Source organism: Epithele typhae (assembly GCF_022376455.1).
Source record: "Epithele typhae strain CBS 203.58 chromosome Unknown BXZ73scaffold_42, whole genome shotgun sequence".
Classification (NCBI taxonomy): domain Eukaryota; kingdom Fungi; phylum Basidiomycota; class Agaricomycetes; order Polyporales; family Epitheliaceae; genus Epithele; species Epithele typhae.
In genome coordinates, this window is record NW_025954233.1 from 314,433 (window position 1) to 337,830 (window position 23,398).

A 23,398-nucleotide genomic window follows, 5' to 3' on the forward strand; every position below is an offset into this window, starting at 1 on the left:
GGCCGGTTGGTCTAGGCGAATACCCCACCAGCAGTGGCACAATCAACCTCATTGTGCTCGAGGTCAGAGTGTTCTGCAAAGGAAACAAAGCTTAGATTTTGCCTCAGTACTCCATAGGCGTCGTTAAACATGGCCGCATACGATGTTCCCGAGACACTCACAATAGATACTGTTCAAACATACAACGAGGTAGCTACGGCCTGCGAGACCCTGATTGAAATGGAAAAAAATCTCCATAAGTGGAATCCGGTTAACAAAATGACTGACGGAGTGGTCAACCCAGCATGAGGATACTGATTTGGCTCGAAGATCCTGAGTGAGCTCAAAACTGAGGAAACCTGCGTATACCTCGTGAAGTCATGATAGAGCATAAGACAATGGACCACATACTCCCCTCCAAGTAGACCGGAGTCAAAGCGGTATGTGCTTCAAAGAAGCATAGTCATACACTGATAAGAAGCACAAATAGGAATACACGTATCGTACGGAATGTCCCAGCCACTGAACACGGACGAAGTCGACGTTACGCTGCCTCACGCTCCATTCGTCGCCTCTTCCTCTCTTGCTCGTCGAAAATGAGTCGTTCCGCGGCGGACATCGGCGCGCCCCTCTTCTTCCCGATGACCTTATCGCTCTCCGGGGCAACGGAGGAAGTCGCCGAGGACGACGGGGTCGTGGCTTGTTTGAACACGTTCGGTCTCTTCAACGGGTTCGTGCTCTTGAGCGGGTTTAATGCGGGCTTCAACGGGTTAAGCTTGAGTCCGCCGGTCGCCACAGCAGACGTCGTTTTTGGCGTGAAGGAAAGGACGACCTTTTCGGTGGTCTCGTCGCGCTGTAGACCTGCGACTTCCACCGGCGGAGAGTCTTCCGACTTGGAGCCCGGACCCGACACTTCTGCCTCGGCTGCCGCGCGCTCAATTTGTTCTTCAATGAGCGTGCGCTCGCGCTGCTCGTCGGACACCGTCATCCGTTCCTTCTTCATGGAGGCCTCCTAAATGCGAAGTCAGAAACCTGTATGCCTGAAGGTGAAACAATAGCAAGGAAGAATTCGCCGGTGCCGGATCAAAGTGCGTGAACTAGGCACTGTTATGTACGGGCCGATGCTTAAGACACCGATATGCATTTGCCGTCCACAACAGAAATGTACCCGACAACGGTTCGGTATACCTGATAAGAGCAAGACAGGCAGTTGCATGCCTCTGTCAAGGCTGCTGGGCCGATCCATGGAAGTTATGCTCGGAATAGAGTTCACAATGGCTCCAAGGGCTCGTATACAGGGAGCTTCCTCTGCTCGCCTCCGAGCCAAGGCCGGCAGAAACAATACGCCGGCCTATGTGCGTGAAGGGTGCGATCAAGGGAAACTCCCCTACCCAGGCCCGAAAAGCGTGCCCAGAGTGCGAAGGGAATCTCCGGGAGGACAGCACGTCCATACCATCCGAACCCAGATGTGCGGACCTGTACGCGAGACTCACCTGCTTCGCCAACGCCTTTGGACTGTTATCAATCCATGCAATGAACCAGCCTTTCTCCGTCTCGTCCACCCGTGCCACACCCGTTCGCCCCAGATGCTTAACGAACTCCGTGAGAGTGACCCATCGAGTGGCATTCATGTGCAGGTGGCTCTTGTCTTGAATGAACTCCTGGTATACGTTGTTGGCTTTGACTCGCTTGGTTCCGAACCGACGAGAGAGTAGCTGCACGAAGTCGTGCTGAAATTGCATGGAGAAGTCGGATATGTGCTTCCCTGCGCTCTCTCCAACAACGAGCATCTGACGGAGGTGGGACTCGGACTGGGTGTGACACTTGAAGCCGTTCTCGTCTCGACACTGCTTCTCGCATATTTGGCAGTACCATCGCAGCCGTTGAAGGCCCTTCGCCTTCATCTTGTTGGCGAGGTACTTGGGAGTACCAACTGTGCATGTAAGTCAGCGTTGGGAAGTTGCGTCGCACTGATATGAATACCTTCAGCGCGAGGCATGGTGGGCAACTAGAGTGTAAACTGTTGCGGCGGTGGAGTTACGTAAGAGAAGGCGCAGTGTGCAGGATGAAGACACAATGGAGCAGAAGATAGATAGAGAGAGAGATTCGGAGGTACGTCGCACGCGGAGCCGTGCCGTTGCTGACAAATCATATGACATTACCGGGTTTCAATCTCCGATTACTCAGATCACCATTCCCAAGTCGGATCTAATCTCGACGCGTCGCGTCCAACTTTGGAGGCGCGTTGCGTCTGGCTTGATCTCTCTCTTCTTGCTCTCTCTCATGCCCCCTCAGCTCAGGCCTATCGAGCCTAAGATACCACGATGGGAGCCAGCGGCAAACCCCAGCGACATTGTTGTCCCCGGACTTGACAATACGGCCTCAGCATCCGACCAGATTGAGCAGATTGAGCAGCTCATAACGATCAAGTTGCAGGTCCCCTTGCCTTTGTACCATCGCCAGGCGACCTTACTCATATTCTCTGAAGAACATAGACGCAAATTTCTCCAAGATGCAACACATTATGGCAAATAGGGTACTACCTGCTATGAAGCGGTACGCGATTGGCACACAACCAGTGCGAGAGGCGGCAAGGGTGAGCGTTCTTCCCTAATCGTTGCGCGTACGCATGGAAAGAGATGTTGCGTGAATTATTACTGCAATTATCCTCAAGTGTAACCTGTCTTATCCTAACCACCACCCACAGTTTTGGACCGCATTCTACGAGCAAGCCGCTGAAATTCGTATTCCAACATACGACGACTACAGCACAGGTCAAGAGCAAACGACAGAGGACCATACCGTCGACGCTAGTCGAACGGAGTCTGTGACATCTTATTCCAAGCATTCGGCGCGTTCAGGTCCAGAAGACGAGTCGGTGGCGGACAGTGCAGATGATAGCAGGATGCTGAACGTGGACAGGACATCATCGGACGTCTCCTTTGCTCCTTCTCAAGCTGCCGTATCCTCCACCCCAGCGGCAGCTTCCAAGTCGAGGTCATCACGCCATACACAAGATGAATCCATGCCCTCATGGCAAGCATCCCTCGATTCTCCGCTCAGGCAGCTGAACCGCGATATTCAAGGACTTGGCGACGGATACTCCATCACTTCGTCGGCTGTCGATGAAAGCGCATACGATGGCTCCGAGGATGTGACTCAACGTCAAATTAAGGCCGACGACGGGCGTCAAGAGCCAGCTTCATCCGGTCTGTCGACAAGGGGAAAGGGCGTGAGCCTCAGCCATTGCTCCGAGATGTCCTCCGCAAGAACACGACTGGTCCCTCAGTCACATCAATGTCAGGTCTATCCAGTGGCATGACATCGCCTCTAAGATTCAAAGCCAAGACGCCGGTGGCCATGTCGAAGAATCCATACCTTCCGCCCGACTCGACTCCATCCGATTGGACTGGTCTCGTCGACCTGAGGGACCCAACTACCACCAGCCCTCGAAAGGATCCGCAGTCTTCCGTGAAGCAGGGTACCTTCAAGCCTGCAGTCAAGCCTCCCACTTCGTTCGGCTTCATGCGTTCAAGACGGAAGACCCCTCCACCCGGAGACGACTCCGTCGATGACAATTTCGGTTTCTCTCCTCCGGTCATGACTGACTACGCGCGGCTACCCACCCTGGGTCGCACACCAAAGAAGGAGGCTGCGGAGCGCATCATGCAAGGCCTCGTCGAAGTCGAACAACGTCGCGCGGCCCCTTCCGGTGGCTCTCGTCATCCACCCGCTGGAAAAGGCTATAGCGTCGAGAGCAGCATGAGCACGATACCCACACCTCCCTCGATGACTGGATATAACCGCTCGGGATACGCGGGTCCCATGAACATGAACGACGAATCAAGCACGGATGCAAGCCTGGACAGCGTCATGCGTCGCGTGGGCCTCGAGATGCCCGGCTACAACACTGCCCTCCCTCCGGCTCACGCACCAACGGGAGCACCTGCCCCGGCCGCATCCTCGACGACGTCTCAGTCATCGCTGGCGTCATCGGACCCACCCGCCCGGCCTCCAGTGTTCAGCCTCTCGTCCGCGCCGACGTTCACCTCCCTCGCCTCCCTTCGCGGCGCCCCCTCGAAGGCGGCAGCGCGCTCCACCCTCCTCCCCTCCCGCCCGTAGAGTCCTCTCCCGAACCAGTGCGGACGCCCGTCCGGCAGTACGACGACTACTACTACGAAGACGACGGTGCGGGCGGGCCCGCGGACGACTCGCTCGACTCGCTCGACGACTCCTTCGACGCCGAGGACCGCGACGCCGCCGCGCTCCTCTATGCGCAGCAGCAGGCGTTCGCCGCGGCCGCCGCGGCGAACGAAGACGACAGCTTTTCCTCGGACTCGTCTATGGCCGACGACGACGACGACGACAGAGACGCCCAAAGCGGTACCGCGGCGCCGCTGCATGCGTACATGGGCGGGGTGGTGGAAGACGGGTTCGAGGACTCGTTCGAGGACGACGACGATGAGGAGGAAGACGGCGCGCGGTTCGCGGGGCAGGAGGAAGAGACGGTGTTCGGGGTGCCGCCGGCGCAGCGATTGAGGGTGGAGCAGGAGAGGAGGATCAGCCAGGGCGGGGGGTTGCGGATGCTAGGCGAGGAGTTGCTGCGCTTTGAGACAGCCCAGGGTGGGGTGGACGAGAGCCCGACGCCGTGGAACCCTGGCGGGCGCGGTTGAGCAGCTGTTTGAGGTTGGTATGCTGGCCGTGGGATGTTTGCTTGCTCGAGCGCGTGTTGTAGAGTACAATAGGAAGAGTCACTGAAGTTGAGGGTCGATTTTGGACACAACCAAGGGACCAAACGGCGCCGCTTCTTCGCGCACGTGGTTCGGGCTGTCTGCCACAGCTGACGAGTTTGTTCTCGTTAGCACTCAATCTACCCCTCCCTATGCGGTCTGCTCCTCCGTGCGTCTCTCGAGTCTCGACTCGTCTCGAGCCATACGCCCCTGGTATTGCGTGCTGATGGGGCGCTACGCAGATCACTTTGGGTAGCGAAGTGCGCAAGTTCAGTCACACCTCGGTGTGCGCCCCTGTCGGAGGGACGCCACCGTCGGACGGATGCACGAAGCGGAACGCGAATGCCATTCCCCATATCGTATCCCAACCAGTCCTCCGCGAGACAAGGACCGGGCCATAGATATCGCATAACGTTAACGTCTCGACCGAGCCGGGTGACGTGGTGTGGGAGTGTACCTCGTGAGAGAAGCTCAAGAAGTCGGAGGCGGAAGCAGCGGGTGATTGGAATTCAATTATGGGGTGCGTGATGTACGGAGGCGAGGGTGGGGAGAAAGGACAGTGTTTTTGATAGGGAGGGGGATGTCGCCTGCACGAGGCGAGGCAGGGTATCGGGTGTGGGGATTCTGGCCCCACAAGCAAAAGACGCCGGACTCTTTGCGGCGGGGACCTCTGGGGCTGGGAGAAGAAGGGAGGCTGAGAAGGCGAAGATCTGGTGGTCCAGCGTGATAAATACGGACAAGAGGCGGACGCGGGTTCTGGACTGGCACACCGTGCGCGCACGGAAGATCTATGTGGGAGGCAAGCGGAGTACAGCGGTGGAACCCGGTGCTACAAGTACAGGCGTGCGGAGGGCGCACGCGATGACAGGAGAACTTCGAGTCGAACAGGAGGGTAGAGAGTGTGAGGCGGGCGGGCGGATCGGGTGAGTGGCGCAGATGTAGAGGTGAGGAAGGGGCTGGGGCCGAGGCGTGCGTTTGGCACAGAGGAAAGCGAGGGATGGTGGTAGCGGTGGGGGGACTAGCAACCGGACGTCGAGATGCCTGGGATCGCCATGAGCGAGCAGCGAACCTGCGTGATCGGCGCGGCGTTGAAGTCGCGCCACGCAGCTTGGAGGAGGAGGACGAATGCCTGGCCTTCGGGGCTGAAGGTGCCGGCCTTCGAGGGTGCGCTGAAGGTGAGCGGGTCGGTCGTGCCGAGTAGCCAGCCGTCGTCAGTAAGGCTGGCCTTGATGAGGTCGAAGGCCTTGGACGCGGCGGCGATGTGATCGAATTTACCGGTGAGCGTGGCGTAGCGGTAGGAGGAAGCGGCGAGGAGGGCTGTGCTGGCGGTGTCAGCGAAAGTAGTGGTCGCTTCTTGGTCAATATAGTTGAAGAGGGTGCCGTTCGAGTGCTATGAAGTGCGAAGATGAGCCTTCAAGCATGTTAGCCGACTACGATTGATTGCTCACTTGGAACTTCCAGACCGCCGTTAGGATCTCGTCAACCCACGTCGTGAGATCTTCTGTTTCACTAGCGAGAGTCTTGGCATGCTCGGAGCGCTGAATAGTCCGGAGAACACGGAGCATGCCTGCGGCACCCCAGCCATTCCCTGCGTCGGAAAGATTAGCGCCCTAGACAAAAACCGAAAGGATGTGGGCAGCGCACCAGTACCCCAGTGGTTGAGGTCAGTGCCGGACCCCCAGACGATGTGTTTCCAGAGACCACTGCCATCGTTGTTGAGGTGCTCGCGGTAGAGCGCACATTGAGTGTAGGCTTCTTTGAGCAGGCTGAGACCCTCGTCACCTCCCTGCATACCGCCGTAGTAGGCTATGAACGGGGGCGCCATGTAGACGAAATCCGCCCTACGAAGCACGGTTAACGTTGAAAAGACAATTGACATTTTGAGCTTAAGTTCTTACCATAGCTGCACCTGATCTGCACGCTGGGAGATTGCACCTTGCTGAGACCGCGGAGCATCCTCGAGAAGGTAGTTGAGCTGGTTCGTGGCAGCGTAGGAAAGAGAAAGGTCGCTGTGGTTTGTGCGCGTCCAGTTTGCCAAGAGCACAGCCTGTCCGATGCCTAGCATGGGAGGAGTAAAATAAGGATCAGATGTATCACGTTGAGCGGATCCCAAAACGCACTGGCCGGGTCGCCAACAGCGCCGTCACCGTCAATGAGCGGGCCGGAGGGGTCGGTAATGTTCCTAACAACCCTGGGGAGCGGTCAGGACACAGATGCTTATCTCTCTGGCTCGGAACCGAGGTGCGAGGGAGTCTTACTGAGTTGCGATGGATATCACGTCTGTCGCGTTGTCGGAAGCGACGAGCTGGCTCGGCGGAGGCAGGCTCCCTTCGAATACCGCCAAAGTCGGCCATTCGAGCTCAGTCAACGCCTCGAGCTCGGCGCCTATCTCCCAGCTGAAAACACAGGTAAGTTCGCGAATTGCGTATTGGACTGTGGCAATGCTCACCTGTGTGTGGCGATTTGTCGAAGGTTAGCTTTCACTTTGGCGATCATCGCGTCGTCCAGTCCGGTCTGGGCTGTGGTCGCAGCTGAGACGGCGCCAGGCCACGCGGCGAGCAGCAAGGGAAAGAGAGCAACGAGGCCGTAGACCATGCTGCAGGCTGCGCGCAGGCGACGGGGAGGAGGGTGAAAGTGAGGGGGAGCAGGCACCGACTATCTGTGGCCGGGGCTTTATATCACGGCGACTGTTGCCCTCTGTTGCCCCGCACTGAGACGGCGCCTCGACCCGAGCAACGCCCAGAGGAAGCAGAAGCACGGCCGCGGGTTGGCCGCGGGGCCGTTTTGCGCGCGAAAAGCGGCGACACATGTCAGGCACCTTGTTGTACCGTGTGTCCCCGGGCTTCGTCCGCGCTGCAGGTTGGAATGGACGTGGGCCGTGGGCGAGATGGAAGATGCTCAAGCCTCAAGCGGAGGACGCCGCGAAAGATGATGTTGCTGAGAATAGTCTTAGATGGAGCGGTCGACATGTGCGACGGCCCGGTGCGCTTGGTGATGGCGGCGTTCCAGACCACGTTTCTTTCCCGTCAGGCCTAGGTGCCTGGCCATCACAGTCTCTCGCTTGCGATTCCGCCTCCCAGTTTCATGTCATGGCCCGCGCGACTCGACGCGAGCATATTTAGCACTCTCGTCGCCCGTTGGTGCGCTGCAGGAGGGGCTGCACATGTGATGGAACGCATGACGGTCCTGCCCACGCGTGCAGAGCTTCTCGCCGTTGAATCGTCCAAGTCACGCACCGACGCGGCCAAGATGACAAGTAATGGACGCTGGGCCTCCGCAGCTTGGAGGCCAAGGAGGCCGAGAAGGAATGCACCGCTGTGCCAGTTGAGCACTAATTTTCACCACAATGCCGCGACACCAACGCCGTCGCATCTCTCTTATCCTCAGCGCCACCTCTGCCCAATGCCCATGTCGTAAGCTCAGTCAACCTCTCGGCAGGCAAGTTGTCTCGCGGAGATAAGTTCCGCCCTTGCCTGGCGTCAACTCACCCGGACCCCGGTTGTCGCCATACGCAAGCTATCCCCCGACACACCCCGACACCTACCCGGGCGCCCGCGGTCCTCGGACTTGACGGTGCGGAGGAGCAAGCGCCAGCGTCTTCCACCTTTTCATCTCGCAAGCTTCTTCGCATATACGACATGTCTGCATCACTAAGCGAGAAAGCCAGAGGAAAGCAGCGCGAAGACCCGGAAGCCGCGGAACCAGAACCGCCGCCAACCAAAGACCTCACCATCCGGTTCACTGAGGGTATCCCTGACCTTACGGTGCAGGTCGCGGAGAAAGATACGGTCACGGACGTGAAGAACAGTGTATGCTGCGCTGTTTGGCTTTGGTACGAAGAGTCTGACCGTCACGTCTCGATAGATTCGTCAAGCTAGGCCAGATTTGGCGGACAGGCGACTCAGGCTCATCCACGCTGGGCAACTACTAGCAGACAGCACTCAGCTCTATTCCCGAATTGCATCTGTGGAGCAGCGAAGACGAAGGCCAACGTCCTCGGCGGGAAGCAGCAACGACGCCGACAATCGAAGCGAAGAGGCGGCTGCATCGAGTGCGCCGACATGGCTGCACTGCTCTGTTGGGCCGAAGTTGCAGGATGGGGAAACGGACGAGGGGAGAATGCAGGTATGTGGTTCATGTTGTCTCCTCTGGCGCGTTGTTCTATATGTGTGGTCCATATGCGGGGTGCAGGGTCCGCAGGCGGAGATGTGGGGCTGAACGTTTCCCTTATAGACTGCGCAATTGAAACCGCTGCGGGGGTTCGACAGGCTCTCTGCGGCAGGCTTCTCTGAGGCGGACATTGCGAACATCCGACTGCAGTTCCACACCCACTCTGCAGGGGACTACTTGGATCAAGAGTTTGATGACCAGGAGGACTGTGTGTAGCCGATTCATGCGTCCATTATCTCGGTATGTGCTCATGCATGCTTTCCTAGTCGACGAGCATGCGCGCCAGCTGGAAGAGCAATGGATCGATTCCCTCGACGGCGGAAATAGCGCGTCACTTGCCAACTCGCAGCCGGCTACAACCCAATTTCATAACGGCATCGTCTTGGGTTTCTTCTTTCCCCTCATACCCGTATTTTTCTTTAGGGCAACCAAGCCGGCGATATTCTGGGATGACGACTCGGAGTATGAAACCGTCTCGCAACCCGTGTTCTCGTGAGTGGCCCTCTACCTTCTTTGAACTTGCAATCTTAGAGGCCACGCACAGGCGGAGGATGCAGATGGGCATCGTAGTCGGGTTCCTACTGAACGCCTTGTTCGGGATGTGGACGTACTTACTTTCCTCGTAGGTTGACGATCATGCCGTCACTGTGGTCCAGTCTATTAGGTTTGTGTCCTGTCGCTACGCGAGTTAACACCCTCGCTGACCACATCGCAGATACCATGATTTTTCGTAGTGGTTGGATCTTATTTGAGCACCGTGGGATGCTATGGCACATCTTGGCATGCCGTTTAAACCTCCCAGTGACAAAAGCTCAGTCTTGAATGGAAACCATGGTTTGCCAATGTACATGCAAGCCTAGGAAAGCTGTCAAAAGATAGCGTGTGCTGCGTTGTTAGTCGCCTTTTCGTCATGACTACGTACGCGCTTCGATGAACATAATCGGCTTTTGGCCACGCTGTAGCCTGGTGCGAGATCCCTGAGGCATCATGCATTGAAACTCAAGCGCGAGGTTCTAGCCGGACCGGGCGGAGAGAGCGCCTAAACACGATAAAGAAACGCGATGCGAGATGCACGCGTCTTGCCACACCCCCCATCCGCCCAAAATTTTTGGAACCAGTTCCGCCCCCTCCTCTGTACATATACCCTGCTTTCACACGTTGTCGAGGTGGGTCCATCTGATCTATGGCGCATACACGCATCTCACTCTGCGCAGATGGATCTCCAACAGCTATCCCAGCTTTTCGCCTCCACTTTCAGCCCAGACCCTAATGTCCAGAAGATGTCCGAGCTGCAGATCCGCAAGGTACGCTGCGCTAGTACGAGGAGGCCTGAGTTTTTCTGAGCGTGCGGCGAACAGCTCGGCGGACAAGAGGGCATGATCTCCAGCACCCTGCAGATCATCGGAAACGATGGCCTCGATGCGTGCGTTCTTTTCGACGCGTCCCCGCCACTCCACACGCTGATCACAGCCACCCACCCGCGCCCTTCCCTCCACGCAGCCCGACGCGCCAGGCGGCGGCCGTCTACCTCAAAAACCGCGTGTACTCATCCTACTTCGTCGACACCACCGCGCGCCCCGACCAGGTCCCCATCCCCACCTCGGATCGTGCCGTCCTCAAATCGTCCATCATCCCGCTCATCGCCGCCTCTCCCTCTCGCGCGATCACTGTCCAGCTCGCCGGCGCGCTCAAGAACGTCGTCGCGCGCGATTTCCCGGAGCAGTGGCCGTCGCTCGCGGAGGATGTGAAGAAGCTGCTCGTGAGTGGGAACGTGCGCGAGGTGCACGCGGGATGTGTGGCGACGCTGGAGATGGTCCGTGCGTTCAGGTATGTTCTTCTTTTTCGCGCCCGGGTCTCTGCTGCGCCTTGGGGTGCTCTGTTTCGAGCGCCGCGTCTCTCGTTGCACGGGAGTACCGAGTGGGGAGCAGATCTGAGCCCCATGGTACGATTTCGAGCTCTTGTTTGGGCGGTTTCTGTGGAAGGCTTATCGTGCGGAGGGTCACGCGCGCCGTTGTTCGATGTCCGGTTCGCTGACGAGGATGAGGATCCTGACCGTCTTCTTGCAGGTTCCGTCAGGGAACGGACGTGCTTCCTAAACTAGTCGAGGAGTTCTTCCCTACCCTCGTGACCATCGCGGGCCAGGCTCTGGCAAATCCTATCGTCACCAACAACGATGAAGTCCCTACCATCCTGCATCTCATCATGAAGACGTACATGACAAGTATCATCCTCCAGCTGAGCAAGCACCAGCAATCTCAGGAGAGCCTTGTCAGCTGGGGTCGCTTGCTCTTCCAGGTTGTCAACCTCCAGGTTCCGAAGGACGCCGTTCCGGAAGACGAGGAAGAGCGCGAGCGCTGCGAGTGGTGGAAGGCGAAGAAGTGGGCGTACAAGATTCTCGGACGCCTCTTCCACCGCTTTGGCAACCCTTCCCAGCTCCCTAGCAGCCTCCAGGAGGAGTACGGCGCGTTCGCTCAGCACTTCGTTACCACTTTCGCGCCAGAGATCTTCAAGGTCTACCTGGCGCAGACGCAGTTGTTCGTGTCCAACCAGGTTTGGATCTCGAAGAAGTGCCAGTACCGCATCTTCACATTCTTCACCGAGTGGTACGTCCTTGCTGGTTCAGCAGTCGCCAGAACTCACCTCGTTTGTCGTGTAGTGTGAAGCCCAAGTCCACCTGGGCCCTCCTGAAACCCCACTTTGAGACGCTGGTGTCCTCGTATGTCTACCCCCAGCTCTCTTTCACCCCTGCGAGACAAGAGCAGTGGGAGTCCGACCCCATCGACTACGTTCGCATCACCGTCGGTATGTCGGGGACGTTATGGAATGGTAGCACGGCTTACTCAGCCGGATTACTAGATGAGTTTGAGGCGTACGATAGTCCCGTCTCTGCTGCGACCTCCTTCCTCTTCGCTCTCGCGAGCAATCGCACCAAGACCACTTTCCTCCCCATCCTCGGGTTCATCAACCAGGTCCTCCAAAGCAAGCCTGCCGCGCCTCAGCGTTTCGGTGCGCTCAACATGACCGCCGCCTTGGGCCCCTTCATCATGCGCCACCCCGACGTAAAGGGCAACATGCCCCAGTTCGTGCTCCAGCACGTTTTCCCGGAGTTCAACGCGCAGGAGCCGTACATGCGCGCCGTCGCGAACGAGGTCCTGGGCACCGTGGTCAAGTCAGGCCTCGAGTTCCCCAATGGGCAGTCTCTTCACCAAGCCATGACGGCTGTTGCCGCAGGCATCGACGACACGGAACTCCCCGTCCGGGTCCACGCATGCCTGTCGTTGACCGAGCTCGTCACTAGTTCGTCTACCGGTGAGTTCTGTTTATGTCAGTTCGAGGCGTGATATTCACATAGAGACAGTCAAGTCTGCGGTCGCTCCGCAAGTCGGCAAGGTTATTCAGAGTAAGTTAGTCGCCCTCTTTGTCACGATATGCTACTTAGCACTCTATGTTAGCTCTCTTGAAGCTTTCGGAGGAAACCGATCTCGACCTCCTCAACCATTGCATGGAAACCATGGTCGAGACCTATCAGTCTGAGCTGCTTCCCGTCGCTGCAGAGTTGACGGCGCGTCTGGTAAGTGCCGTCAAGTCACAAACAGTTTTGTCAGCTGAAATCACGATTCCTTCAGTGCGAGACCTACGCTCGCCTTGCCAAGGAAAGCCAGGCCGCGGATGAGGTTGAGGGTGGCCTTGACCTCGACTCCATCATGGACGCTGAGTCCACCGAGGACAAGACCTTCGCGGCGATGGGCGTTGCCAAGACCATCGCTACTGTCGTGTCCGCTGTAGAATCGTCCCCCGAGATCCTCGGACAAGTCCAGGAAATCATCATCCCAATCGTCGTCCTCACCCTGGAGGCCAAGCTGCTCGACTTGTTGGACAACATGTACGACCTCGTCGACATGCTCACCTTCAAGCTCCGCAACATTTCGCCCAACATGTGGCCCGTCTTCGAGCTCACCTACAAGCTCTTTAAGTCGGATGCTGTTGACTTCCTCGATGGTGTGTCATTCCGTTTCATGTAAAGCCTGTCACTCATTGTCGCTCCTCAGAGATGCTCCCGTCCCTCGATAACTTCGTCTCATTCGGCATCGACGCCTTCAAGTCGCGCGCCGACTACCGCCAGATGGTTCTCGACATTTACCAGACCTCAATGAGCAGCGATCACCTCGGCGAGAACGACGCCGTGAACGGCTGTAAGCTCGCCGAGTCCATGCTCCTCAACCTCCGCGGCTCCGTCGACGACTCGTTGCAAGCAATCATCACGACCGCGCTCACGAAGCTCGAGAAGGCGGAGACGAACGCGCTCCGGCTCGCGACGCTCAACGTCGTCGTCAACGCCGTGCTCTACAACCCGGCGGCGACGCTGAGCATCCTCGACCAGACGGGGGTTGCCCGCAAGTTCTTCGACAAGTGGTTCGCGGCGATCAACGTCGAGGCGCGCCTCCCGCGCGTGCACGACAAGAAGCTGAGCATCGTCGCGCTCTGCGCACTCATGGAGGTCGACCCGGCGAGCATTCCGCAGTCGGTTCAGGAGGGTTGGCCGGGCATCGTCTCTGGTGCGCTCAAGCTCTTCCAGGAGTACCCCAAGGCGGTTCAAGGTGAGGAGCAAGGGTTGTGGTGTCGTTTGAGCAGTCGCTAATTTCAGTTTGAATAGCTCGTAAAGAGCTCCAGGAGATGTACCAGAACGATGACGAGGACGAGGAGGACGATGATGACTCGAAGTACCTGAACATGAACGAGGAGGACGGTATGTCGTTCGATATTTATCTGTCGTTTTCTGAACTGACTTGGTGCTCTCAGACGATGTTTGGGACGAGGACTCAGCCTACGCCGAGATGCTCGCCAACGAGGGCAAGCGCCTCCGCGAGAAGTCCGAGAAGCAGGCCGCTGGCGAAGACGTCTCCGACGACGAGGATGAGGAGGATGACATTGAGGAGGAGCTTGGTTACATCAGCCCTCTCGACAACGTCAACCCCTACGTGACCTTCAAGGCCTCGTTGACTGGTAAGATCCTTCGTCGGTGTCATACGGCTGTGATACTTAAACTTCCCACAGTCTTCCAGATGAAGAACGGTCAGGGCTACCAGCTCGCAACGACATCGCTCACATCCGAACACCAGACCTTCCTGATGGAGGTCATGCGCATTGCGGGCGAGCAGGCCGCTGCTTCAGCATCTTAGAGCCCCTCCGGACCGTCGTCTTGTCTGGTTCCCTGCTTCACCTCATCGCTTGCTCTCGACCATTTCACGTACATATATCACATTTCCGTTAGTTGTAATATCCTGCACGCCTCCCGCCCCCGATCTCGACGACGAAGAGTAGAAAGTGAAGAATTGTTTTCATTGTTGTTTGCATAGCTACTTCCGACTCCCGCAGATACTGTGCATCCGTACCGTACTCTACTCGATGTCATCCTCCGAACATTCGAGACTAGAGGTAGTTACCGCGCTATCCGATGTCTACTCTGTACTGATGAATGACGATCACGACCTTTGCCACGTCCATATGCCACTCGCAGTGCAGAAGCCCCGTGGTTTAGTTCAGCGGCTCGCGAGGGAACCTCCTCATCCGCTCGAGATACACCTCCGTGTCCTCAAGCTGCCACTCGATCGGCTTCGTCAGAGGCTCGAAGCTCTCGCCCCGCGCCTCGAACTCCTTCAGCCGCCGGGCGGTCGCGGGCTTGGACCGATTGACGCTGAACACCTTGATGCGGTGGCAGGACGAGGTGACGTGCAGGTCCCAGCTGCGCACACGCATCAGCACGCCGGAGTGCGGACGAAGAGAGAGAGAGGACGCACTTCCACGCCGAGCGGACGAAGGTGGGCTCGGTGTTGTTGGACGAGTCCCAGGTGCGGACGCAGAACTCGAGCCAGCCCTCGGCGTCGACGGGGAGCGTGATGGTCCAGAGGCGCCACGCGTGGTAGTGCTGCAAGAAGGCCGGGTCAGCGGGTTCGACGGCCTCCCGAGGTTAAGGGGCTGGCGCAGAGGGAGAGGAGCGCACCTTCTCCGTCATGTTCTCCGGCTCGACGGCGTACCACACGTGCCCGCTGCGAGATGAAAGGACGTGGAGGAGTTAGGCTTTCTCGAGCTCGAGAGGCTGGATCAGAGGCACCCACCCGTCGGGTGAGACTTCGACGCGCTCGACCCAGTTCCCGCCGCCGCTGTAGGACCAACCCTGGAGGTCGATGGTGCCGTCGTGGATGATTGTCGTCTTATCAGTGGGGAAGATGATCGCGCTCCTGCATGCGTAACCCCGGGGCCTCTCGTCAGTCCCGATGGAACAGCCGCGCACAGAGGGGGAGGGGGGAGAGCTTACGAGACCGGCATGTTCTGGATGGAGAACCCGTTCGACATCTTCGTGTTGTGCTTTCCGATCTGTCGGTACAGCCATCGTGAGCCCCGTTCCACCTTCCCTGAGCCCGAGCAAAGATGGATGGGGACGGAGCGACGCACCTGTTGGTTGTAGTAGAGGTACTCCATGCTCTGCACGGGGCCCATGCTCGGCTCCCGGAGCGCGTTGATCTTGTACACCCACTTGCAGCTGCGCGCGCCGATGTAGCCGGTGACGACAACGCGGAGCGGGGCGCCGTGGATCTTGGGGAGCGGCTTGCCGTTCATCTCCCACGCGAGGAGCACCTCCTCGCTCTGGCGGACCTTGCGCCACGGCACGGAGACGGCGTAGTTGTAGACGTTGTTCTTCCTGTACACAAAGCCGCGAGCATCAGTACATACGTACGAGGAAGGGGAGTGAGGGCCCCTGGTAGCAGTGGTACCCACTTGAAGTACGTGTCTGCGCCGATGAACTCAAGGTGGCTCGCTTCGGGGAGGAGCCCGCCGCATGCGACTTTGAGCACCTTCTTGAGAGCCACACCCCGGTACACTGCAGTACCGCTGGGTTCGTCAGCGCGTTAGTGACCTCTGTGGCTGTCCGAGGTGATTGACGCTACGCACATAGCACCTTCCCCCCATGGCTAGAGCATGGTGTTGAGCGCCGCCCCACAAACACATAAGGGTACACAAGCAGCTTACCGCGTTGATAAGCTCGTCGCCGTCGCCCGGGTACTCCCGAATTTGCTCGATCCGACGGGTGCCGCTGCACTGCAAGGTCACGGTGACTTCGTGTTGACTGGGCACGGCATGCGGATCAATCTACTACGAACACCCGAAGAGGCGGTATGCGACACTCACGGGAACTTTGACTCGTCCTTTAGGTCCTTCAATGATAGCTTGACCGGTTGGTTGACGAGACCGCCGATCTCGAGCTCGAAAGCGTCGTCGTCGATGTCGGGGACGCCTCCGTGGTTGCGCACGCTACATACAACAATGAATGCGCGCTTGGGTGGAGTGGAAGCGACGGCGGACTCACAAGTGGAACAAGTTGTCCGTGAGCTTCCCTTCCACGAGCTCCTTGCGCGGCGTCTCGCCGTTGTAGGGGAAGTCGAGCAGGTGGATCATGCCCGGCTTCTCCTTCAGGACGATCTCCCAGCTGAAGTCGACGATGCTCTTCAGCCCAAGCGCTTCGTGGTACTCTTTCCAGCGGTGGCCGACGAGGACGGGGTTCGTGTCTGGGAGCGGGACGAACTGGAATTCTAGGAGGCGCCGGGGTCTCAGAGGGTGTCGGGTGGCGAGACAACGCAGCCGAGAACTCACCCGGGATGGGCGTGAACTTCTTGGTGTTCAGGATCTCTGTCGCGACGACCTTCCTATCAGGGTAGTCCTCCCACTCGACGTAGCTGTCAAGGCAACTCGTAAGAGGCCGTGGCGGGGAGAAAAATGGAGCACTCACCCGCGCCATCCCAGCTTGTTCTCAGAGAATAACTGGCTGAGCGGCGTGCCCTTCCAAGTCTCCCCTGTGGGCGCATCATGGCCGTTGGTAGGCGTTGTCTCCGCAGGGACCGTGGTGGCAGGGGCGGCCACAGCGTCGTTACTGTTCTCCGCGGTGCTCATGTCGTAGCCTGCTTAGGCGCCGTGTCCGTTGAGTGGGGCTGTATCTGACGATGGGAAGGAAAGTAGCCCATCGATGCTTTCGTGCGCGGGATATATCGTCCCCAGCGCCAAGCCCTGCTCCCGTGGGCCTGTGCGGAGCAGATAGGATGCCAGGTGTGCTCTTTATGGTGCGAACGCGGCTCCAGGCGAGGTTAATGTGAGCAGCGTGGCGGCCTCCCCTAAAGGCCTATTCGCTCTCTACCCGCACCTTGCCCGTCGACGGTGGGAACGGGAACTCGCGGGACCAATGGGAGCTGCGAAGAGGTTCAGGAAGCAGGCAAAGCACGTACCGGTGCGTCGCGACCCGGTCCCACGCAGGGGCTCGCGGGCTTGCAATTCACAACGTTGAAGTGAAATTCGGATAAATATGCGGCTTTCAGGCAGGGAGGTGAGTCGAAAGCAAGGCGCCGGGCGCCGTTCGAAAGCAGGGCATAAAATACAGCAGTTGCAATAGACAGCGTACGGAAGTCCTAGGTCATAGCAGCACGGCGGCGTCGTCGGAGAGAATTCCTCGGGCCCAAACGGAATCGCCTTGGACGGCGTCGGCGAAGAAGTCGCCAAGGGTAGATTGCAGCTGTTCGATGACGGCTCGGTCCGCCTCTGAGTAGGGATTCAGAGGCACCGGGTGTGCTGATGGCGGATATAGCATCCTGAACCCCGCCTATATGGCCAGGACATCGATAAAGCGCGGATCGACGAAGGCGAAAGGGGGGACGTACCATTACCAGCTCTACCAGAGAACTGCTTTCTCCCGGCATGCACTTCTCCCCGACAACCTTTGCGCCCTCACGGCTCACGAGGCCTAAACGCACCGCCTCCTTTCCGATTGCCATGAGACCACGGATGGCACCCTCATGCGTAGCCCGTGTTTTCTTGTGCTCGATCAGGCCAACGATGAGTGTCTTTACTACCTTGATGGGGAGACTTGGGTACGTCATGGAGTAGTGGGTGAGAAGGTGAGCGACGATTTGTGCGGCGGTTATCCGGAGATGTGTCGCATGAGAAGGGGGGAGCGTTGAATATAGGAGGATGGAGAAAACGGAAGGGAGCAGTTGGTGAAGCTACAGAGAAAACTCGTCACGCAATGTGCAGATGATCAGCGGGGGAGACGTACGAATGGTTCCACCCCCAGCGTTTGGTTGTCCAGCAGCGCTCCAATGACATCCAGATACACTTCCAACAACTTCCCATCGGTCTCCGTCTGCGAGCCACTCCTAAGTGTGCTGACTATTCCTTCGCCAACCCAATGGACGAGGTAGGGGAGCAGAGGTGAGAGGCCGGTGTCACTGCGCAAACTTGCAAGGGCCGCCGTTCGTTTTGACTGTTCGGAGGCGGATGGGAGAAGGGAAGTCGTGAGACGGGTATAATACAGATGTAACTCGCGGGACAGTGTTTGCTTGATGAGAATGGGTTGCTGCTGGGTTTGCTTTCCAGACTGCAAAGGTCTGTCGGCAGAAGGTGGTGTGAGAGGGAACGCAGAGGGGCCTTGTTTTGCAGCATCTCCTTCGACTTCTCGTGGTGCGGCAGGGGGGTTTTCGGGAATGAGGGGTTGCACACCTTCGACAGCGAGCCAATGTGCAGTCCAGGAAACGCCTTTCGGCATTGTAAGCTTTTCTTCGCGCAGAACGCGGTCGAACTCGATCTCCTCGTCTTCTACGAAGTACACGGAGCCTGCCGACTGCACCTGTGGAAAAGGGAGGGCGCGTCGGAAGGATGGAGGATTGTGGGGGAAGTGGCCGTATAGAGGCTCGATGTTCAGAACGCGGAGGGCCTGGTCGATGTCGGAGGTAGTGAGTGTTGTCCGCTTTGCATGTCTCATGAAACGTGCGGCTTCCTGTGGCAAGCATTATGCATTGGCCCGAAGCACAGGAGACATGGGTGCGCACCTCGACCACCTGCTGTATTCGATACTCAATATCACTGGCCAGAGCTGACGCGACCGCGTCAGGAAGGTTGGTGATATTCAATGATTCGGCAACATCCTGGTCATATATGTGAGATAGGCTGGCGATGGTGCCGTGTGCGACGTACTCGAACAGCATCTTGTTTGTATATGCCGGGCACTTTGGCAGGAGCGGGGCGTGTCTTGGGAGCCGGCTTGCTCATGGCCTACCGGAAATGAGTAAGTGCAGCGGCGCGCTGCGTATGATGAATGGTACAGTTGGGGATAGGCCTGGGTAGACGAGGTGCGCGGTTGGTGACGGTCGGAGAGGACGCGGTCGAAGGGCGCCACAAAGTCGCGAACGCATCCCGCCACCACACGCGAGCCACAGCGGGCCGAGTCTCATGCACATGGCCCGCCACCAGCTCCAGCTTTGCAATCGCGGTGAGCTCGGAGCGGCATTTCCCTCCGACGACCACTGACTTCTTCCCATAGGACCCCACATCTTTTCCGGACGTCCACGCCTATGAGCTCGACGGCTCCGGGGCGCATACAAAGCGGAGACCAAAGGTGCGTCTCGTCTCTGCTCATCCCATCCTCCTCGAGCGATCCCGACGCGTCCCACGGGTAGATAAGAACCTCGATGGCCACTATTGCAGATCTCCCCGTCGAGCTCATTGAAGACATCGTCCTCCTTCTTGACCCCCTCGACGTGTCGCGCTTCGTCCAGACGTGCTCCGCCTATCACCTCCTGCTCTATTCAAACTCAGGCGAACATTTATGGCGCGAGCTTTACCTCCTCCAGCCCTTCGACGACCCCCGTCAATGTCTCACCCCCCTTGGTCGTCCGCTACCACGACTCGACTGGAAAGACCTTCTCCAACGTGTCATGCGTACACGCACTATCCTTGCCAACGTCAACCTCTGCAAGCCGGAGGAGCGCACCACCGTCCTCCAGACACTTGTTGACATGGTTTCCAACTGCGTACCATCCTTCATCGGCGAGCCCTCGCGCAACCACGCATGGGTCGCCCTCATGATCCGTTCCTCTTCTATCATCGACCACTCCGAGTGGGAGCTATCTCCGAGGAGCTCCAACTCCGCGCCCAGCTGCACACCTACTTCGGCCTTACCCTCGCGACTTCGCGAAGGAGGAGATCACGCGCTCGCGCGCGTTCGTCTACGCGATGCGCAACTACAAGTACGACAACGACTTTGGACCCTTCCGCATGGACAGCACCGGACGCGTCGACTGGGTACACATACGTGCGCTGCATCACGTCATATCCATGCACATCGTCCCCTCGACTGAGGAGACGTCGCAAGCGATCTTCACCGTCTTTCCCATGAGCATGCCGTGGACGCAAAGTGTCATTCCGGACGGGTTGGAATTGCTCCAGCAGGACGATTGGGCAGGGGTGGGCGGGACGTGGCATTGCTCGTTCGCCTTTATGGATCATCAAGAGCTGCTTCGTGAGTACCCGCGTTCTACGGAGATTGGGCAGGTGGCTGAGTTCAGCATCCAGTCTACAATGCCTCTAACGTAAATCAAACGGTGCTCTTTGTGGTCTCGTACTTAACGCTCCCGTCTTTGCAGGCATATGACGAGATGCCCCTCGACACGAGTATTTTCGATGATCCCAACTTCACAGAGGTGTATCGAACCTTCCCCATCGAGATGCGCGTCCTTGGCACCGAAATCGACCCCGATCATCCAGGGTTTCCTCGTATTCAATTCGGAGGTTCAGTCGAAGGTCATTCGATTATGGTGGGGCATGTGCGGTTGACACCGGATAATCAAATCCGCTGGCGCTTTGTACGTGGTTCCTGCTGTTGCACGTCTTCGTCGGACTCATGGGCTGTGTCCAGACTTCTGGTGAACAAGGCAACGCAATCTGGAGGTATGGCTTATATTGCTGTCTGTGCTTCCGAGCATGTATCTGAAGTATCGTCCGTCAGTTCTGAAGGCATACAAGTCGGCAATGTTAGATCGAAGTTCGGTATCCTTGGGGCATGGACCACAGTGTTGCATGACAGCGAGGACCCGGTTGGTGAGGACATTTCGAAAGATGGTTCGTGGTACCCAAGCTAATGTTTCATGCAAGGTCCTTTCTGGCTGTGGAAAGATTAATAATCTTCTCTGGGGTGTGTCGTTAGTGGGGGTGGAGGCTCATATACCTGTTCTGAGCTTGGGAATATCCTTGGGACATCGCGGTTATGTACTGATTTATTGATGTATAGGACCGCCATTCATACAGGCTGCGCTTAGATTGGCATCGTGCCCTTGGAGAGTCTACTCGCAAGTTGAACAAATGTTGTCCAACAAACAAACCGCTTCTTTCTCATTCAGACCCGGTGACAACACAATCGCGTCTTCGAAACTCTCAGGGGAAGATTCAGGCAGTTTCATTGTTCCTTTCCAGCTATAGCATATCTCCGATGACGTTTTCGGACCCGGCTACCGAGTAGGTCTGGTGATGTGATGCCTCTTACAGTCCCTCAAAATCTCGGGAAGCACATCCGTCCTATCAAGCGGTGGGAATGCGCCACTCCCCGTGCCTCCGATAGGCTTCAGAGCGGCCAAGAGTTGTGCTGCTTCGAGCCTGACCTGAGCCTCTCCACAGTACTAGACCGTGTCCAAGAATCTCGGAAGTTGTTGAGCAGGTGATACAAAGTCTGGGTCTCGGGAGCACAGGCTCGCCATGACTTTGTCCGCATGTTCACCTCCACGGACTTGACAGCCTTCGGAGCTGCTATCGCTGTCTTCGCCGTCCTCTACGTTCGCTCGCTCAGGTCCTGGCATGCGCGCGCTCGAGGTCGACCCTTCCCTCCTGGACCTCCTGGACTTCCCATCGTAGGGAACATCTTAGACATGCCGAAGCACAGACAGTGGGAAGGTCTTGCGGAGATCACGGAAAAGTATGGTAAGGATCAGTCCTCTTCGTCTCGCAGCATCGCACTTAAATGTACATGGCAGGTGATATCGTGATGCTTCGCATTCTAGACCAGCGGATCGTCATCTTCGGAGGCGGAGGTACCGTTCTCGAACACCTCGAGAAGACCTCTGCTACTACGTCCGGTAGAGCCCAGAGTCCAAGCTTTAAAATGTATAACATTCCTTTCCTCTAGTCTTATGACGTCTCATCATTGAGCGGTGTGCGGTTCTAGGTCAGGGATGACCGAAGCGTTCGGCTTCATGGAGTACGGACAAGCATGGCGCCTCCGAAGGCGGCTGTTCTGGCAGTACTTCAACTCGAATGCCATCCGGAAGTACCAGGAAGTGCAGCGAGAGCATATTCACAAACTAGCAAAGTCGCTTCTCGAATCCACCTCCGCTTCTCCGAACACCAGGTGAAATTGTGAGAACCTCCTCGCACACCTCAGTTGCGTTGTCATATGCTTATACCATCGCTGGCCGTACTCTTTCCAAGCGCCATGTCCGCCGCCCTTTTAGAGATCGTTTACGGCCTCCAAGCCAGAGAAGGCGACGAAACCATCAAAGTGGTCGACATCGGTATGCAAGGTGTGCGCGAGCTGCTCCTCTCGGGAACCTTCCTCGTCGACATCCTCCCGTTCCTCCAATACGCCCCGTCGTTCAAGCCGTTCCGCCGGACCTTTGAGCGGTGGCGGAGGGACTTGAGACGGATGATGGTGCTCCCTTTTGAGCGCTATATGGCTGAAGATCCGAGGCCGGAGTGCGTAGCCACCGACATGATCAGCGGCGCACAAAGGCTCGTCAAGGGTCCGAGGACAGCGACTCGGCGCTGGCGCTGGACGTCGCCGGTGTAGTCTTTGGCGGTGCGTCTTCTCTCTCGGATGCATCCAGATGGAGTCCGCTGATGAGCTTCCTTGACGGTTTGTAACGATACATAGCGGGGTCCGAGACGGTGAGTCAACATGTGCGTTTACCAGGATTTGCAGTATCATACTTATATATCTGCGCAGACGGCTTCCACACTCTTGGTCTTTTTTCTCGCTATGTCGCTGTACCCTGAAGTTCAGATGCGCGCACAAGCAGAACTCGACGCGGTTGTAGGCCAGAACCGCCTCCCGGACTTCAGTGACCGACCGAACCTTCCGTACGTGAACGCTATCGTCAAAGAGGTTTATCGCTGGCTTCCTGTGTCACCTCTTGGTCTCCCGCACTTCACCACGGAAGACGAGGAGATGGGTGGATACTTCATTCCCAAGGGTACGATTTTGGTATCGAACATCTGGTAAACGCTCTCTTCAGACTGGATTGACTCACTCGCATCGACGTCTGATGTCACTGTCGTAGGGCGTGCCTGAGAGACTCGGAGGCGTACGAAAACCCAGAAGAGTTCCTCCCTGAACGCTGGATCAAAGACGGCAAAATCGATCCTGACGTAAGGGACTCTGAGAGGTATCTGTTCGGGTTCGGGAGGAGGTGAGAATATGCTGCCAAAGAAAGTTCCTGCACTAAGTCACGCGAATGCAGGATTTGTCCTGGCAGGCACTTCGCCGACGCAGCTGTCTTCGTCGGCGTCGGCGTGCTGTTGCATGTCTTCAAATTCTGTCCCCCGCTAGACGCGGACGGGAAGGAGATCAAGATAAAACCGCGACTGGCTGATATCTTCGTCTCGTGAGTCTGAGATGCTTGGAGCACCTGCTCTCCATCACTTACTGCATC

At 57.6% G+C, this 23,398-nt stretch overlaps 9 protein-coding genes across 9 annotated transcripts; 5 read left to right on the forward strand and 4 right to left on the reverse strand.

Annotated features, from left to right (window-relative positions):
- Positions 1-523: 523 nt before the first annotated feature.
- BXZ73DRAFT_103637 (domain of Kin17 curved DNA-binding protein-domain-containing protein) lies at positions 524-1,978 on the reverse strand (the record flags this gene model as incomplete). The annotated part of the gene is made up of 3 exons (XM_048015641.1): positions 524-991; positions 1,473-1,912; positions 1,963-1,978. The coding sequence occupies 3 exons, from the start codon at positions 1,976-1,978 to the stop codon at positions 524-526; spliced, it is 924 nt and encodes a 307-aa protein (XP_047875640.1).
- Positions 1,979-2,262: 284 nt separating this feature from the next.
- Positions 2,263-4,652, forward strand: BXZ73DRAFT_91330 (uncharacterized protein; the record flags this gene model as incomplete). Its single annotated transcript, XM_048025937.1, has 5 exons — positions 2,263-2,415; positions 2,468-2,575; positions 2,687-3,188; positions 3,209-4,010; positions 4,070-4,652. 5 exons carry the CDS (start codon positions 2,263-2,265, stop codon positions 4,650-4,652), a joined length of 2,148 nt encoding a protein of 715 aa, XP_047875641.1.
- Positions 4,653-5,727: 1,075 nt separating this feature from the next.
- BXZ73DRAFT_50587 (glycosyl hydrolase family 88-domain-containing protein) lies at positions 5,728-7,304 on the reverse strand (the record flags this gene model as incomplete). The annotated part of the gene is made up of 7 exons (XM_048020462.1): positions 5,728-6,099; positions 6,158-6,297; positions 6,354-6,550; positions 6,608-6,767; positions 6,830-6,900; positions 6,968-7,105; positions 7,159-7,304. The coding sequence occupies 7 exons, from the start codon at positions 7,302-7,304 to the stop codon at positions 5,728-5,730; spliced, it is 1,224 nt and encodes a 407-aa protein (XP_047875642.1).
- A 1,043-nt stretch (positions 7,305-8,347) lies between these two features.
- Positions 8,348-9,505, forward strand: BXZ73DRAFT_50597 (DUF2407 ubiquitin-like domain-containing protein; the record flags this gene model as incomplete). The annotated part of the gene is made up of 5 exons (XM_048020466.1): positions 8,348-8,518; positions 8,574-8,834; positions 8,943-9,087; positions 9,146-9,371; positions 9,424-9,505. The coding sequence occupies 5 exons, from the start codon at positions 8,348-8,350 to the stop codon at positions 9,503-9,505; spliced, it is 885 nt and encodes a 294-aa protein (XP_047875643.1).
- Positions 9,506-10,093: 588 nt separating this feature from the next.
- Positions 10,094-14,059, forward strand: BXZ73DRAFT_50489 (ARM repeat-containing protein; the record flags this gene model as incomplete). The annotated part of the gene is made up of 13 exons (XM_048020442.1): positions 10,094-10,183; positions 10,238-10,302; positions 10,380-10,706; positions 10,946-11,482; positions 11,536-11,681; positions 11,736-12,188; positions 12,238-12,279; positions 12,332-12,450; positions 12,506-12,878; positions 12,929-13,477; positions 13,534-13,626; positions 13,680-13,883; positions 13,935-14,059. 13 exons carry the CDS (start codon positions 10,094-10,096, stop codon positions 14,057-14,059), a joined length of 3,123 nt encoding a protein of 1,040 aa, XP_047875644.1.
- Positions 14,060-14,414: 355 nt separating this feature from the next.
- On the reverse strand, positions 14,415-16,826 carry BXZ73DRAFT_50612 (sulfite oxidase mitochondrial precursor; the record flags this gene model as incomplete). Its single annotated transcript, XM_048020470.1, has 13 exons — positions 14,415-14,622; positions 14,678-14,805; positions 14,881-14,926; positions 14,996-15,118; positions 15,196-15,254; positions 15,333-15,579; positions 15,657-15,770; positions 15,831-15,850; positions 15,909-16,005; positions 16,068-16,190; positions 16,246-16,468; positions 16,530-16,612; positions 16,666-16,826. 13 exons carry the CDS (start codon positions 16,824-16,826, stop codon positions 14,415-14,417), a joined length of 1,632 nt encoding a protein of 543 aa, XP_047875645.1.
- Positions 16,827-17,340: 514 nt separating this feature from the next.
- Positions 17,341-18,971, reverse strand: BXZ73DRAFT_103643 (TAF-domain-containing protein; the record flags this gene model as incomplete). Its single annotated transcript, XM_048015642.1, has 5 exons — positions 17,341-17,526; positions 17,585-17,926; positions 17,980-18,699; positions 18,752-18,847; positions 18,897-18,971. The coding sequence occupies 5 exons, from the start codon at positions 18,969-18,971 to the stop codon at positions 17,341-17,343; spliced, it is 1,419 nt and encodes a 472-aa protein (XP_047875646.1).
- A 419-nt stretch (positions 18,972-19,390) lies between these two features.
- On the forward strand, positions 19,391-20,878 carry BXZ73DRAFT_91336 (uncharacterized protein; the record flags this gene model as incomplete). The annotated part of the gene is made up of 7 exons (XM_048025938.1): positions 19,391-19,790; positions 19,858-20,220; positions 20,274-20,290; positions 20,345-20,563; positions 20,617-20,648; positions 20,707-20,798; positions 20,853-20,878. 7 exons carry the CDS (start codon positions 19,391-19,393, stop codon positions 20,876-20,878), a joined length of 1,149 nt encoding a protein of 382 aa, XP_047875647.1.
- Positions 20,879-21,619: 741 nt separating this feature from the next.
- BXZ73DRAFT_50654 (cytochrome P450) lies at positions 21,620-23,354 on the forward strand (the record flags this gene model as incomplete). The annotated part of the gene is made up of 7 exons (XM_048020478.1): positions 21,620-21,671; positions 21,725-21,854; positions 21,916-22,098; positions 22,179-22,489; positions 22,640-22,964; positions 23,027-23,155; positions 23,207-23,354. The coding sequence occupies 7 exons, from the start codon at positions 21,620-21,622 to the stop codon at positions 23,352-23,354; spliced, it is 1,278 nt and encodes a 425-aa protein (XP_047875648.1).
- Positions 23,355-23,398: the final 44 nt, after the last annotated feature.